Genomic DNA, 17,767 nt, shown 5'->3' on the forward strand with positions numbered 1-17,767 from the left:
AATAGATAGTAACAGCCACAGAGCCAGGTGAACTAGATCAAGAACACGCCAAGGGCCCTGTTTTGGGTGTTGACAGGCCAGGGGTGTGGACAGACACAGACACAACAAGGAAACTTTAGTCTCTGGTGTTCATCAGGATATGACCTTGGATGGGCCTTTCACCTCCCAGGGAATCAATTTCCTCATTTGTAAAATGAAGAGTTGTTCTCATCTAAAGAGGTCTCTTTTTCTCTCAGATCTACAGAGGTCTCTTCCAGCTAGAAAGATGCAGAGTCCCTGATGAGGACAACTTGAGACAAGGGACATATTTTCACCTTCTTGGTTTTTAATTTTTGGTTAACATAAATCTAGAGATGCTCAACCTGAGTATAAAGGGAATCTCTGAAACGGGTCCCCCGGGCCGTGTGCCGAGCCTGTGAACTGCCCATTGGAAAACAGCTCAAAGCTAGTGGCTGGGCTTGCTTAGTTTTACCAACGTCTGCTTCTGCTCAGAATGCTATTTTTTCAGCGGTCTCAGACTCAAAGCTCACCACTGGATTACCCAAGTGGGGAGGAGATGCCTGCCTTCTGTGGATCGGAAGATTCTTAAGTTATTATAATCTTGCATCCTTCTAGCTCCTTCCTTCCTGTAGTAGAGGAAGAAGCAGATTACTCAGAATCACCAAAGGCTACAGTTTGAGGTGAACTCAGAAATGATAAGATGGTTGGATGGCATCACCGACTCAATGGACATGAGTTTGAGCAAGCTCCAGGAGTTGGTGATGGACAGGGAAGCCTGACATGCTGCAGTCCATGGGGTTGCAAAGAGTCAGACCCGACTGCGTGACTGAACTGAACCGAACCCTCTCTTGATACAAAGCAAGAAAGAGAAGTCTAGAGGGGTGCTGTGGTGTCTCCAGTCACCCAGCATGGCCGTGGCTGCTGCAGAAACCAAGTGAACCTGGATTCCTGATTTCTAAGCTGCAGATGATATTGCTTGGTTTAAAAGACCCTCAAGCACAGAGAAGGCAATGAAAAAGGGAATGGGGAGAGGGCCAAAATATAGATAGGGCAGTGATGGAGGGAACTTAGGCAGGAATAAAAGGCAGGAAAGTTCCCCAGGTGTTTTACTGGGGCCACCTCAAGACCTGCTTGAGTGGTGAGGAGCCCCTGGCTTCTGAAATCCCCTTCAGTGGCTGTGGTTTCTGCCATCGCCACAGCCTGCACCAGTGAGGTCTCCATGCTTCATGTCAAGGATAAATCTTACAGCTAATGCCCTGACCCTTTTCTGAGTTGGAATGGTCAACTCATCTCTCTTTTTATACCAACATCAGTCTAGAAGTTGACAGTGAGCCCATGGTTATGTTGGATCTGGTCATTTCATTCATTCCACAAATGTCTATGGAGCATCTCACAGGAGCCTGGCATGGTCCTGGGGGTTCAGAATCCCCAGCAAACTGCAGACTTTGCACCTGCTGTGCTTTTAGGGGGCAGGGAAAATGACCTTAGATTTAAACAAAATTTTTTTATTGGAGTATAATTGCTTTACAATGTTGTTAGTTTCTGCTGTACAACAACATGAATCAGCTATATATATATACATATATCCCCTACCTCTTGAGCTTCTCTCTCACCCCCATCCCCACCCCAGCCCTCTAGGTCATCACAGATCACTGAGCTGGGCTCCCTGTACTATGCGGCAGCTTCCCACTAGCTATTTGTTTTACACATGGTAGTGTATACACGTAAACGCCACTCTCTTAGTTCGTCCCATTTGGCCTTTGATTGTGTTTTTTTCTTTCCTTTGAAAGTGAAAGTCGCTCAGTTGTGTCCAACTCTTTGTGACCCCATGGACTATACGGTCCATGGCCAGAATATTGGAGTGGGTAGCCTTTCCCTTCTCCAGGGGATCTTCCCAACCCAGGGATTAAACCCAGGTCTCCCATTTTGCAGGCAGATTCTTTATCAGCTGAGCCACAAGGGAAGCCCAAGAATACTGGAGTGGGTAACCTTGCCCTTCTCCAGCAGATCTTCCCGACCCAGGAATCGAACCAGGGTCTCCTGCAATGCAGGCAGATTTTTTACCAACTGAGCCATCAGGGAGCAACTCAATTAACTTCAGCCCAGGCCACTCGCTCTCAGAGGAGCCAGCACCCAGGCGCCACTCTGGGTCAGCTGCTCAGATGACATCTGAGTGTGCCAGGCCTAGATTTGGGCCAGTTGTTCCAGAAAAGGGACTTCAGGTCCACCTCAAGGATGGCTGCAGGACAATCAGCCACCTCTTTCTGGTGTTTGTAGTTGGTGCCTAGAGGGGCAGCTGTTCTGTGTAACACGGGTTGTCTGCCTGGCAGCCCGGGGAGGCAGGCAATCTGAAGTATTCAGAATCTCTTAGGGACTTCCCTGATGGTCCAGAGGTTAAGACTTCACCTTCCAGTGCCGGGTGAGCAGGTTCCATCCCTGGTCAGGGAGCTAAGATCCCACATGCCCCCCTCATTCCCCAAAACCCCCCAAAACATAAAACAGGAGCAATATTGTAACAAATTCAATAAAGACTTTTAAAAAGTCTCTTATGGAATCTAAGAAGAAACTGGTGTGGAAGAGGCCTGCAGGGTAAGTGGGACATTCCTGGGAGGAGGGACAGTATATACATGGGAGGAGTAGCCTCTCCTGGCCTAGGGCCTCATCAGGACCTCTGTGCAGAGCTGAGGCCAGGTGGAATGTGTCATCTGAGCTGAAAACAAAGTGTGTGATGGCAGGAAATGCTTGCAGTGACTGAAGATCGTGCAAGACTGTGCTGCATTCTTAACACCTCATGAAGGCCAGGGCTTGGAGGGAAACAGTGCATTAATTTTTTTTTCTTTCAAATTTCTGCTTCTTTGTTCTTTTTTTTTTGATGTGGACCATTTTTAAAGTCTTTACTGAATTTGATACAATACTGCTTCTATTTTACGTTTTGGGTTTTTAGCCCCAAGGCATGTAGGATCTTAGCTTCCCAACCAGGGATTGAACCTGCACTCTCTGCATTGGGAGGAGAAATCTTAACAACTTGACCACCAGGGAAGTCCCTTCCTCTCCTATTTAAAAAAAAAAAGTTTCATTCTGCATTTATGAAGTGCTTCTTTTCCTCGGCTTTAAAAAAATGTTACTTTTTAAAAATTACAGATGTAATACATGTTCTATATAACACACAAATCAACCTCTTAGTCTCTTTGTTCATCAAATATTTATCAAGTACCCACCCCAGGCTAGGCACGTCCAAGATGCAGGGGACACAGAAGCGAATAAAGTATAGATCCCTGTTTAATGACTTCTTTCACTTTCTGCTTAACCAGTTCCACTTCCTAAGGGTGACCACTGCTAGTGTGTGTTCTTTTCAGTGCATACATATACACACATACTTTTTAAAGTTTTTTTTGGTTTGTTTGTTTTTATTTAAATGGTTCTTTTCCCCTCCCTTTTTCCCCCCCAATAACTGCAGTACACACACACACACACACACACACACACACACACACACACACAGTGGCTCGTCGCAGGGTACTGCCAAAACTTATGTAATCAATTCTCCATGAATATTCCTTTAGGCAACTCGAATTTTTCCCTGTAACAAATAATACTGTAATGGCTATGACTTCTTCATTCAGATATATTTCTGCCTTCTCGTATATTTTTGCAACAATTCTGGAAATCCTTTCTAGGTTGAAAGGAACACATATTTTAAATCTGATGAATGATTTCTTGCCTTTGACCCATGGAAATTCAACCCCTCCATTTAACTAATGTTTCTTCCTAGTGTAAAAAGAGACCACTGTGAATGTTATCATTCTTTCAGACTCAGCTCAACTAAGCATTCAGTTTCCTGCAAAGTGTGGGTGTCTTGGCAAGCCAGGGACCACCAGGGTACCCAGAGTGTTAATGACAACCCAGTCACCCCAACTGACTGGTTCCCATCCTGTACGTTTGCTCCCCTGATGGACACACACAATTCAAGGATATTTAGGCCCTGGGTGCTTCCTACCTTTTGATCTATTTCTTCTGTCTGGAAATGTACTTACCTGTTTTGGAAAGCTTAGGGTCTTTTCACAGACGATTCTGGCACAGGTAGGTGGGTCAGGGACTTCGTAAACTTGGACTGTGGGAGGCGGGGGCCCCTCTACCCAACTCTTCATCTGCTCGTACACAGGAGATGAGGGGTTGAGCAGGGCAGGCACCTCATAGGTCTCCTGGGAGATGGCGGGAGCATTGTCTAGGCCTTTCAGGAAAGGGGGACGAGGCCTGTCTGTGGGGGCCTCCGCTAGGATTTGGAGGCGGTTGGCAGGGGCCAGGCCTTGCCTCCCGTGGAGCAGACACTTCCACCAGCCTTCACTTTCTGGCACATTTTGTTCCAGAATTGTCAGGATGTCTCCTCTGCAGAAAGCCAGCTCATCGGCGCAGTCGGGGTGGTTGTCATAAAGTGCCTTGGCCAAGAGGGTCTGGAGATGGGAGAGAAAGAATTCACAGTCATTGTTATTGCCAAGGACCAAGACTGCCACACCACTAGCTTAGAACACAGTCACAGCTGCTCCTTTATCTCATTTCCTCCCCTCACACCCCCACCCCCCCAGAGACTCTTGTCCCAGCTGTTTGCCCAATTTATTTCTAGCCATACTTGGGGAGGTGAGGAGAGTCTCAGGTGAAATGTCAGAACTTCCAGGTAGTCTTACCTATCACTGACTCAATGGACATGAGCTTAAGCAAGATCGTGGAGATGATACTGCAGTCTGTGGGTCACAAAGACTTGGACACCACTGAGTGACTGAGCAAATGACCCACCCGAGTTATATGGTAGATGGCAGCCTAGCACAGAACAAGGTTGAAATCCTGGCTCTGACTTCCTAGCTCTGTGCCCTTAAGTAAATTAGCCACTATCTTTGGGCCTCAGTCTCCTTGTCTGTAAAATGGGAATAATAGCACTATCTACCTCATGTGGGTGTGCTCAGTCACTCATGTCCAACTCTTTCCAACCCTTTGGACTGTAGCCTTCCAGGCTTCTCTGACCATGGGATTCTCCAGGCAAGAATATTGGAGTAGGTTGCCATTTCTTCCTCCAGGGGATCTTCCCGACTCTGGGATTGAACCCACATCTCCTGAATCTCCTGCACTGCAGGCAGATTCTTTACCACTAGCGCCACCTCTGCCTCACAAAGTTATTGATTAAATGGGTTGATATGTATAGAAAGCTCACTGAACAGCTCCTGGCACTTTGTAAGTGCTCAGTAAAGCCTGGCTGCAAACTGTCAAAACGATTCTATTACTCTTTGCCTGGTTGTTGCTTTTCTCCTGGCTGGCCTTGGAAGCTCCATAACTTTGGGGATCACATCTTGCTCGATTTGGTGTTCTCTCGCAGCATTGAGCATGGACCCAGGCTCAGAGCACAGGCTCCATTAATGCTCATTTATTCACGTACAGTGAAACAAAGACACAGAGGGTAAGTGACTAGTCTACACAGCCGGGATCAAAATATAAACAATCTCCTAATTCTCAGACCCATGCTGTTTCTGTAAGCTACATGGTTCTCAAAAAATCCCAAACAACAACAAAAAACCCCACCTGTTATAATGACAGCAATGGTACTGTACTGCCTACAAATACCTAGCTCCTCAAATGCCCCTTGACCTGATTTTAACCTTTTTCCGGTTCCCTCATTAATTAATCAGTTTAATAAAATCCTTGACATGAGTTCATTTCATATTTGCATGAGAGTTATGATTTTACCTTTTTGAAAATGAGACTTTGTTCACACTGGGGAGAAAACAGAAAGCAAAACACAGTCTCCAATCTATCATCACAATTCCAATGAAATACATCTAACACACTCTGAGAAGAAAAAACCCATCATCTTAAAGGTGCTTGCATTTGTCTAGAAATAAGATAGTGTGTTTAGGCAGAGCAGTTGCTTCAATATGGCAGTTGCTTGGAAGCACCCAGATTGGCAACAGCTTAGCTGGTGGACTTGTCTGTTGCCAAAGGGGATACTTGTCTAAAGAACAACTGCCTTGTGTGATCACCCGCCTGATCAGGCACCCACTACTGTCCAAAATGGACATTGACAGTCTTGGTCTGGAGACATGGTTTACTTTCCATGGACAGTCTGCAATCTTCAGAGCGGCAGCTCACACCCTAAAGGGCATACAGTCACAGCAAAGGAAAACCCTAACTATGTTGCTAGAAAAGGATTCCCGTCAGAATAGTATTTTGTTATAACTGGTCCAGAGACACCTCCTGCAGTCAATTAATGTCTCAAAGCTTTAATAACAAAGACTATCAATATTTATGTTAAAAAAGAATTAAATACATGTAAGAAATCTTGGAGAATTCCTCTCCCAGAAAAGGGAGCTAACAGTAGACTATACTGAATGGGGAATTATTTTGTGTTGGGGACACTGAAGCCATTATATCAGTTAATTCTCAGGTGCCTCAGAGGTAGGTTTTCTTCTTCCCAATTTACAGATGAGGAAACAGGGTCAGAGAGATCAGATGACTTGTCTGAGGTCCCATGGACTCGACGTTTTCTCTTCATATCCATTATTGCACCCTTCTCCTTCCAATTCATTCTCTAGACACCAATCAGAATGACATTTTATATATTTCTCCTTCTCTGGTTTACTTCAATTAGTATGATAATCCATGTTGCTGCAAATGATGGTATTTCACTCTTTAATGGCTGAGTAATATTCCATGGTACCACATCTTCTTTATCCATTCCTCTGCCAATGGACCTTTAGGTTGCGTCCGTGTCTTGGCTATTGTGAATAATGGTGCAATGAATGCTGAGGTGCATGTGTCCTTTTGAATTACAGTTTTCTCCAGATATATGCCAGCCGTGGGATTGCAAGGTCATTTGGTAGCTCTATTTTTAGTTTTTTAAGGAACCTCCACAGTATTCTCCTTTGGCTGTACTAATTTATTAATACATTCCCACCAACAGTATGGGAGGCTTCCCTTTTTCTCCACACCCTTGCCAGCATTTATTGTTTTGTAGAGTTTTTAATGATGGCCAATCTGACTACCTCATTGTAGTTTTGATTTGTATAGAATGATATTTTTTACACGTAAATCAGACTGTTGGTCTGTTGTTTAAAAATGTCCAATTGCTTAGAACCACCTTTAGAACAAAACCTAAACTCTCTGCCTGATTGCCAGGCTTGAGTGACTTCCTCTTGTTAATTTTAGTGCTTCTCTTCTGTTAATTTTCCTCCAGCTGCCTCGTTTTCTTTCTCCAAGGCACTGATTACTTCCACCTCAGGACCTTTGCCCTTGTGAGTCCTCCTGCTCCTGAACAGTCTTCAGCCATATATTTGCACAACTGACTCCTCATCCTTCAGATCTCAGCTTAAGTCACTTCCTGTAGAGGCTGTCCCTGACCACAACACGGGAAGGCTGGGCTCCTCCGCCACGTTCATCCACAGGACTTGGAGACGAGGGCCCTCTGGGCATGTTAAGAAAGAACCCCATTGGGACCAAGCCAGACTTTCACGGACCGGCCGGCAGCGTGGGGAGAATGAGAGATAGCAGCCTCGGGTTTCCCTGGTGGCTGAGGAGTGAGGAATCCGCCTGCCAGTGCAGGAGACGTGGCTTCCACCCCTGGTCCGGGAAGATCCCACATGCAACTGAGCCCATGCACTGCAACTGCTGAGCCCGTGCTCTCGAGCCTGGGAGCCGCAGCTACTGAAGCCCACATGCCCTGGAGCCTGTGCTCAGCAACAAGAGAACCCACCGCAACGAGAAGCCCACAGACTGTGACTAGAGAGTAGCCCCTGCTTGCCTCAACCAGAGAGAAGCAATGAAGACCCAGCACAGCCAAAAATAAAAATGAATTAATCTAATTAAACAAAAAAAGAAATAGCAGCCTCAGCGAACAGGTATCGAGCTCTTATGTCCCTGATACTGCACTGAACGCTTTGCAGACAACAGAGCGAAGGGACTGATGAGCTACTGCAACAGCGTTCTGATTACAACCATGACCATCGCTGAGGCCACCCCAGGTTATTCTTTGTGTGTGAATGCTCAGTGGTGTCCTGCTCTTCGAGACCCCATGGACTGTAGCCTGCCTGGCTCCTTTGTCTCTGGGATTTCCCAGGCAAAAATACTGAAGTGGGTTGCCATTTCCTCCTCCAGGGGATCTTCCCAACTCAGGGACTGTACCTGTGTCTCCTGCATCTCCTGCATTGCATGAGGATTCTTTACCCCCAGGGCCACTGGGGAAGCCCAAAAGACCTCCAGCACCCAGTATGCCCGTGGTCTCTCATGCAAGTACTGACCAGACCCAACTCTGCTTAGATTCCAAGATCAGGTGAGATCAGGGGCTTTCAGGGTAGTATTAATTTGGGAACATTTGTGTAGACAAGAGATGAAGGAAGGCATGTATTTATATTTTTATTCTCTTTGGGCACAAAGACAGTTAGATCCTAAGTACAACAGAAGAAACCTTCCTTGCCAATTTCCAAAAAGGACCTTTCCCCCAAATACCCATCTTCATACACCAGTTGGGAGAAAGGAAGGAGACTAGGGAAACAGAGGCAAAGAATAAGAGTTTCTCTCTCTGAGGAGACGTTCACACGATGGCCAGATGCAAAGTGCTAATCCGTACTGAACTGGCAATGAGCCACGGGAATAATTAGCTAGCTTCATTTACTCATACATCAAGTTTGAGCATCAACTATATGCCTGGCACTCTGGGGAGATAAAGTGGTGAAGAAAACAGTTCCCGATCTCATAGTGGTGTATATCCTAGCAGAGGAGACACACTCCAATCATAACAGAAATAAACACAGGGTTTCTACTTCTCTTAAGTGCAGCCAAGAAAAATACAGAAAGTTATGAGGAATTCTGAGTGCAGTTGGGAAGGGGGGGTGGATTAGGGCTTAGGGAATATTTTCCTGGGAACCGGCCATGGAAGTTGCGATCTGGGAGTGAGTAGAAATTAGTCGGATTGAGAAAGGGGGAGAAATCATCCAGGCAGGGGAAGAGAAATGGGTGGGGGAGGGAGTGAGTTTGTGAGTTTGTGTGAATTGTATGGTGAGTCAGGGAAACTGAAAGATGTCCATGTTGTCTTGTTGTTGCTATTGAGTCGCTAAGTTGTGTTCGATGCTTTTGCGACCCCATGGATTGTAGCCCAACAGGCTCCTCTGTCCATAGGATTTCCCAGGCAAGAATACTGGAACAGGTTGCCATTTCCTTCTCCAAGGGGATCTTGCCAACCCAGGGATCAAACCTGTGTCTCCTGCGATGGCAGGTGGATTCTTTACTGCTAAGCTATCATGGAAGCCCTGACCAGGTTGTCTGGAGAGAAGTAAACAAAAGCCTAGGGCTTCCTTCCGTATTGGCTGATGTTTCTCTCTAATTTCTGGATGGGAAGGGGATTAGATGGAGCTGGTGTGAAGCCAAAGAAGCTCATCAAAGCCAGTGGTGGTCCAGTCCAGGTGGGAGAGGCCTGAGGCTCAAAGGAGGGTGGTGGTTGGCTGTAGGAGCACAGCTGGGAGGAGCTGCTGAGGGACTGTGTCCAATTCTGAGGTGAGTCTTGAAAGAAGGGCAGGGTTATAACTGCTGAGAAGGAAAGAGAGTTGCATTGTGGATCAGGGGAAGTAAGATGTAGAGATAGAGAGATTTGGTCCCATACTTTGTCTTCTGCAGTGATGTAAAAGCTGGCAGAAGCAGCTATAGTTCCAAGCAGAGGCCGGTTAGAGGAGCCTATAGAAATGCCACCTGCTGAAGCTACCGACTTTTGTTTCTGCATCATTCCCACTGCCAGGGTGGTCATCTCCTCTCTAAACCAGGAGGGTGGGCACAGCTCCTCAGCGACTGCCTCACACTGGCTCTCCGAGAACCCAGCTTGCCGTCCTGCTTGCCTTTCCACTCTTCTTCAGTTCACTCGAAATAGCAAAGTGGCAGAAACTCCGAGTGTTCGAGCTGGGTCTCATCTATTCTTTTTGCCACATTTCAGAGCTTTATGGTGCCTGTGCCTAGGAGAGGTTAAGGTCACAAGGCGGCAGGCAGAAAAGTAGGGATCCAAATGCGAGTCTCTCTGACTCTGAAGCCTGCTAAGGCCAAGTCACTGCATAGCCTCCCAAAGTCCAAGTCAATTCCTATTCTAATCTGCTAAAGTCTCTGTGCGTGTGTGTGCTTAGTCTCTCAGTTATGTCCAACTCTTGGCAGCCTCATGGACTTTGCAGCCCACCAGGCTTCTCTGCCCATGGAAGTTCCCAGGTAAAAATATTGGAGTGGGTTTCCATTTCCTACTCCAGGGGATCTTCCCAACCCAGGGATCAAACCTGGGTCTCTTGCATCTCCTGCATTGGCAGGCAGATTCTTTACCACTGAGCCACCTGGGAAGCCATAGGCAGGAGAGGCAAACTCAAATGATCATAAGAACCAGGCAAGAAGTATGTGTACATCAGGCAGGAAGGCCAGGTGTCAGACATTTGAGAGTGGTGGGGACTTTGGCATGGTCAGACAGATTTCAAAAGATAACTATTAAAACTGGGGTCAAATGAAGTACTCTACTGCTGAGCCCACTGAGACCCCAGCCCACTGCTAGGGTCTTAGTGGCCTTACCCTGGTTTCCTCTGCAAACTGGGCATTAAAACTAGGGGTCGCTGGAGCATTTATGCCCAATGCAGGACTCCTCTAATGGACATTCTGTTCTGAAGCCTCCCACCCATCCCATTATGTTATCAATGACTATGTGCAAATTGCTCTCGGTCTGAGGCTCTCTCTATCCTCCCCTGCTGGCTCCCCTCTCTCCCTCCACAAGGATCTGATCAGCAGCATCACAGCCCAATCCTGCTCCCTCCTCGCTTTATCCTTCACAAGTCTCCCCCTACTCCCAGACTCTTGTACACCTGAAATTACAGAGTTAGTGGCAGGGAATAGGAGGGTAAGGATCCTTGGATATTTCCATTAAAGTATCTAGAAAAGGAGCTTTTCCTTGGGAAGGTAATTATACCATGAGGGTATCAGCACACAGCAGGAAGTAGTAAATAAATAAACGCCACAAACAAGGAGAGCTAGAGATCATAAATGTGCAAGGAACTCTGAGTAGCAAGTGGTTGCTGGGTCCCTGCTCTGCACAGTGTTATGGAACCCCATTAACAAGATGAATGTTTTTCTTCTACTAAAATCCTTCTTTGAAAAGTGTCTTTGTTTAGCATGTTGGCTTCCTTCTCACAGATTCCATGACTTACTTCCAAGAATTCTTAGTTAGTTTTAGGGGAAGGTGATGGAATGGTTCGTACTTCCCCTCTGAGGGCCATGAGAGAGAACAGTTATACAGAAGTCACAATTTTTAAAACCACATATACTGTAAATATTTCAAATCCTGTGGTGTATGGGAAATATGAACCCCTGAGGTTCACGAAGGTTTTCCTGGATGTAGGAACTTCTTTGAGATCCATGCAGCATTCTCTCATCCATCTTTATGAGGCTGCTGAGTCCAGACTCAGAACATCAGGAGTAAATGCAGAATGAAGAAAGCTCTTTGATCATCTTTAAAGACAAAGGTCTCCTCCTTCAATGTACTTGGAAGTATTTCAAATCATGTAAATACATAGATAGGCTTAGAATGATCAAAGCAGAGAGAATGGTGCTATCTGTTGGCTTATGACTGTTTATTTTCCATCATATTGTAAAGCATAATGTTTTTTTTTAAAAAAAAGGAGAGAGAAAGAAAAGTTTCCAAAAGCATAATAAAAATCCCCTTACCACCTCCATTTTTCCTTTCCCACCCACATTCTCCAAAAAGGGAAGAAAGAGAGAGGAAGAAGGACAACCCTGAGGAAGAAGCACAGTATCCACATGACATCTTTTCATGGGAGATGCTGATGAGTGACAACATTCTGCAAGGTAACCTTAGGAGAGATGAGGGAGCGGCAGGCAGGCTTTCAAGGAGTCACTGCAAAGACTCTCTGGAGGCTCCCCACTTTGCAAAGTCCATATAACAATACAGACTTTGTACACACTGTGTGTCAGTTAATATTGAGTTCCTGTAATTAATCAAAGAGAAAAAAAATTCTCTCTAATCTTCCGGAGGTATATTGAGTTATGTTCATGCTGTTGTTTACTAATTTAGCCAATACCTCATTAATAAGGATTGCTCATAGCTTTTCAGCTCGGTTCCAGGCACTGGGATAAGTAGTTAGTATTGATTATCTCAGTTGGTAGTCACAATTCCACAAAGCAGGGACTGTTACTAATGTCCCATTTAAGAGATGCGAAAGTTAAGGCACAGAGAGTGTAAGTGAGTAGCCTAAAGCTGCTCAGAGAGGCAAGGAATAGAACCAAGATTGGCACACAGGCAAATCTGACCCTGGAGTCTTTCCTTTTAGCCTACAAGTCATAGTGGTTACTGTCCATCGCACAATATCATGTGCATTTCTCTGGATGAAGAAATGACCAAGGGTGCCTCAGGAGAGAGGGATGGCAAGCTGACAAAAAACATTTTAACCACAGTTGGATAAGTTGCATGGTTAGAGCATCAAAATTAGATACTGCATTAAGAATTCAGACAATGGCTTCAATGTAATTACTGACAAATAATGACACATTTGTATAATGGAATACTACACAGTCATTAAAAAGAATGAGGTAGAGTTTATATAAGCTGAAGTGGGATAGTCTCAAAAACAAGAGTATTATTATTTGACTGTCATGCAGCTTGTGGGATCTTAGCTCCCTGACCAAGGGTTGAACTTGGACCTGGGCAGCAAAAGTTCAGAGTCCTAACCATTTAACCACCAGGGAGTCCCTGAATGCTAATATTTTTAAATGCAAGATGAGAAACTGCAGATGGTATGCTTCTATGAGGACAGCATCTTTCTGGAAGAAGACATAAGTCATTGGGTCTCCCCCTCTGGCTTGGGGAACTGGAGACCAGAAAACCCTAGAGATCTGGGATTAAAGAAAACATGCTTTCAGTCCATGTTTACTGGTACAGTTTCAGTTTTTAAAATCACATGTGCATGTTTTGATTTTTCAATTCAAGAATCTAGTGTAAAGAGGGTTCTGTTCTGTTGGAAGAAAATGGCTTCTGTGTTGATGACCTTGTGCTTCTGCTTGTCATGATCCCTGTTCTACTTCCAGATTTGCTAGATGGGAACCTTGACCAAGACAGTCTTCATCTCGGCCAAAAGCATTTTGTCACATAAAAGCATCTCACACCTGGGGAGACCCTTCATGAACTTCCAGGATAACTCACACCATCGATGGCACTCTTCATTGTCCATCCATTCAGAGGACCATTTACAGCATGAAAGATGCTGAGAAGTGTTTGGACCATTGTTGAGAACTGGGTGATTTTGTCAGTGTTTTTTTCTCCCCAGCTCCTTGAGAGGAGGGCTACAGTGTGAAGATCCCCAGAGAAGGCAGCAAAGACCTACCATTTAGATGCAACAGGGTCAAGGACTTCCCTGCTGGTCCACTGGTTAAGAATCTGTCTTCCAATGCAGGAGATATGGCTTCGATCCCTGGTTGGGGAATAAAATCCCACATGTCACTGGGCAACTAAGCCAGTGTACCAGAGCTAGAGAGGACTCTGTGTGCCACAATGAAAACTCTTGCATGCTGCAACTGAGACCTGATGCAGCCCCCCAAAATCAATAAATAATATTAAAAATAAATGCAACAGGGTTTAACTGCAGGTATGTTAAGAATCACAGAAGTTGGGACTTCCTGGTGGTCCGCTGGTGAAGAATCCACCTGCCAATGCAGGGAACACAGGTTCCAACTTTGGTCCAGGGAGATTCCACATGCTACGGGGCAACTAAGCCTGTGGGCCACAACTACTGAAGCCTCCGTGCCCTAGAGCCCATGCTCTGCAGTAAGAGAAGCCACTGCAATGAGAAACCCGCACACCGCAGCTAGAAAGTAGCTATGCTAGACCCAACTAGAGAAAGCCCGCGGGCAGCAACGAAGACCCAGCACAGCCATAAATAAACAAACTTTGGAAAAAAAAAAATCACAGAAGTTTAGTCTGTAAGAAGTTTTAAGGGTTTTTCTGGGCTGGCCCAGGCAAGTGAGAGAGGTATGGAATGAGTCTCCAGGCTAACGGGGGAGGCAGGCTGCCTTTGTCCCCATCACGCTCCCTCTGCTGTGGTCAACTGCAGAATGACATGAATCCTGGGTACAAACACCTGAACTAGATGGGAGGCCTCCTTTGAGGGGACTGTTCCCAAGACCAGAAATGAAGGACGAGCAGCCGCAGGACACTGCAGCTGTGCATTGCATGTGTCTAACACTGGGGAAGGTGTTAGTTTAACCATTTGTTACTTTCCCTGTGGGTGGAGTTGTATTATGAGGCCATTGGGCTTCCTCTTCTTTCTCTTCTTTAAGTTATCTTAACTATTCTTTCCTTTCATGAATTTCAGCAGCTCTCTGTAGCCACAACTACATTGAAAAGTAAAATTCCACAAGTTACAGGGAACCGAGCGTCACTTAACATAGCAAGATGGTACATTTCGCAACCAGAACTTGCCTGGAGATTGGCAACTCTATTAAATTATTTCCTTTGAATGTGTCATGCCTAAACATGGGTGCTGCAGAACTTGAGACATCGTGGCTGCAATGATCTGTTTCATTTTCAGAAATTTTTAGATTTTTTTTAAATGAAGTGAGAGCTAAGTAATTTCTTGCATCATCCCCACAGTATAAAGAAGAGTAGTTTCTCTTGGAGTTTTTTTTTTTTTTAACTTTGCAAAGTAGTTACATGAGAGATGCTGAGGGAAAACTGCTGTCTTTCTGTGCTTGATATTAATTTGCTTGGATGGGCTAGGAAAATAACAGGTTTCCACTCCACTTTGAGGAAAAAGTTGAAAAGTTCTGAATGGAAAGGCTCCAGAATGCAAAGGAAGTCATCTGAAGTTATTTAACTGAGATATTGAAATACTCGTTTCCAGATCAAGAGAAACAGGACTTCCCTGGTGACTCAGTGGTAAAGACTTCACCTGCCAATGCATTGGACATGGGTTTGATCCTTGGTCTAGGAAGAGCCTACTTGTCAGAGAGCAACTAAGCCTGTGAACCACAACTACTGACCCCATGCTCTGGGGCCCGAGAGCCCCAACTACAGAAGCCCACTTGCCCTAGAGCCCATGCTCTGCAACAAGAGAAGGCACTGCAATGAGAAACCCATGAACCGCAACAGAGAATAACCCCCACTCACCTCAACTAGAGAAAGCCTGAGAGCAGCAATGAAGACCCAGTGCAACCAAATAAAAAGACAAAGAAAGAAAGAGCATGATAAGAATGCATCAAAAATATTAAAAGAAAAAAAAAAGAGAGAGAGAGAGAAACAAAAGAAAGTTTCCTTGTTTTCTCAACATCTCTAAAAATGATCCTGACTATATGAACAGCCACAAACCTTAACTGATTTCTCCATCATAAAGTTGAACTCTGATCTTTTCAGCTTTGAATTCTTCCTGATGGTTCAGATGTAAAAGTCTCTCACACGGGGACTTCCATAGCCACAGAAGGCATTGTCGACTAATAAGAGTTTGAGGAAGAGACGGTGGCCAGAAAAAAATTCCAAAGCCACTAAGTGGAAATGAGGCATTTTCTTCCCTGATGCCTGAATACTGTGGTTATCCAATGGATTGGGGTCTTCACCAGACCCAGATGTTTTAATATACTTCCCCTATTCATGGGAACTTTGCTAAAATATGCTTTCCCTGCTTCACTGATTTGACACTTATTAAGCACCAACTGTATGTCTGATGTGTATTAGGGGGAGCAAGGTGAACAAGTTTCCTTAGTCTGAGCTCAGGGTTGAAATGATGCAACAATGAAGATCTCCCAGGTCTTCTAAGTAACTGATCTTTTTGGATGTGGCCCAAGACAGGTTGGTGTTATACCAAACTGTTTTTGTAGCCTGTAGTGCCCTAGAGACACAGCATATTTGTTCATCCATTCCCCAAAGCCCTTCCCCACCTCCAAGTTCATTCCTTGCTAGACAAGTCCCTGAATTTTTGTTTAAGATACTTGGTTTGGGGAAAAGAGTTGTTGAGAACAAAGGTGGGCCAAGGTAAGTGGTTGGGATTCAGCTTTCTCCTGTGAGAAACTTGTGGAGGGAGGAGGGCAAGTAGCTGAGAATTTCCTGGATCTCAGGACAGGACCCTCATCTGAAAGTGTAGGGTTCCCATCCAGCTCCAACCCACCCCCCACTGCATTTTGCACAGTTTCTTCTCTTATTCTTATCTCCTATTTTGTGAAAGTCATCAGAGGAATTAAAGAAAGTGACAGGTGGGATCTTTTCCTATTTCATCTTTTCCTTCCTTCCTTTTTTCTTGCTTTGAAAGGTAAAGGGAAGGAATAGCATGGAGACCAAAAAAGGTGTTTTGTGGCCTTTGAGCAGTCTGAAGCAATTACACCACCCCTATTAGGGGAAAGCTTTGTCTAAGACTGTGCTTCTTAAACTTCGTGTTCTATTAACTGCATAGGAAAGGAAAAAAGGAAAGTGAAGTCACTCAGTTGTGTCCGACTCTTTGCAGCTCCATGGACTGTAGCCTACCGGGCTCTTCTATCCATGGGATTTTCCAGGCAGGGGTACTGGAGTGGAAATTTTCTTCTCCAGGGGAATCTTCCCGACCTAGGGTTCGAACCCAGGTCTCCCACATTACAGGCAGACACTTTACCATCTGAGCCACCAGGAAGGGTGACTATTAACTGCATGCTTCCTATCATACCTGTGGGCTGTTTGCATACTTTCTAACTTAAAGAACCATATTAAATTAAGCCAATTAAAAAAAAAAACACTCTCCCAAAGCAATATGACCTATGAAATTAAAAATTTGATAAGCCAGCTTTGGTTTTTTCCCAGTGCACATTAGAATACATAGCTAACATTAACAAATGTCCCATCTATGGACCACACCTAAAATAATCTTGTGTGACCGAGGTCAAAGTCCCTGCAGGGTGTGGTTTTTCCGTTTGATTGATCAGGAAGAATTCAAAACTGGTCCAAGCTATTTAATAGATTGCAGAGAAATAAGTGAAGGTTCATACTTGCTCACGGAATTCTCCATTGCCTGGGGTCATATTTAGGGTTGTTAGGAAAACAACAAGCTACCTGTTCTTTAAGTTCTTCTCTCATTCTGCTAGCAGGAATTTTTTTCCAGGTTACCAGGTTTATTCATTTTGTTGTTAGTAATGAGCCACAGACAAACCAATTGTTAGCCTTACAGGAGACACCACAAGGAAGATTATAGACAACAGGCTTTGCAACTGTCCCTGTTGATTTCTTGAGCCCATCATTTTGGTGTTTCCCAAAGTATAGAAGCCACTTGATGTTTTCGCTGTTAGTAATTGACTCTCATGCTCTTTCAACCTCTGAGTTTAAATTCTGCACCCAAGTGAACATTCTTTTTAAAAATATTTATTTATTTATTTATCTAGCTACAACAGGTCTTAGTTGTGGTGTGCAGAATCTAGTTCCCTGACCAAAGATTGAACCAGGGTCTGCTGCCTTGGGAGCTTGGAGTCTTAGCCACTGGACCATCAAGCACCTTTCAGCTTTTGTTAACCAGATGTCAAATATCTCCAAGAGAGAAGCATCCTACTGCTTTCTTACCCCAGTTCTCCCCAACTCCAGCCCCCCCAAATGATAGGCTGCTGTAACAAATGTGTGACAAACAAAACTGCTCTTGGTTTTGTGAAGCAAAGGTTTGTTCCCTGATCAGGAATCAAACCCATGACCCCTGCCCTGGCAGCCCAGAGTCTTAACCACTGGACCATCAGAGAAGTCTTGAGAAGCAATGGTTTA

At 44.9% G+C, this 17,767-nt stretch overlaps 1 protein-coding gene across 2 annotated transcripts in view; it reads right to left on the minus strand.

Moving 5' to 3' along the window:
- Positions 1–17,767, minus strand: part of CASS4 (Cas scaffold protein family member 4) — a 38,489-nt gene that overhangs the window by 11,060 nt on the left and 9,662 nt on the right. The window contains exons 2-3 of one of the 2 annotated variants that reach the window (XM_069546842.1): positions 13,392–13,478; positions 4,035–4,451 (exon numbers count right to left, since the gene is read on the minus strand). In XM_069546842.1, the coding sequence (XP_069402943.1) occupies positions 4,035–4,451; positions 13,392–13,394 (420 nt within the window). In that variant the 5' untranslated portion in view covers positions 13,395–13,478. The remainder of the gene's footprint in view (positions 1–4,034; positions 4,452–13,391; positions 13,479–17,767) is intronic. The other variant, XM_069546840.1, reaches the window with a different exon arrangement.

Source organism: Ovis canadensis, chromosome 13 (genome assembly GCF_042477335.2).
Source record: "Ovis canadensis isolate MfBH-ARS-UI-01 breed Bighorn chromosome 13, ARS-UI_OviCan_v2, whole genome shotgun sequence".
Lineage (NCBI taxonomy): Eukaryota > Metazoa > Chordata > Mammalia > Artiodactyla > Bovidae > Ovis > Ovis canadensis.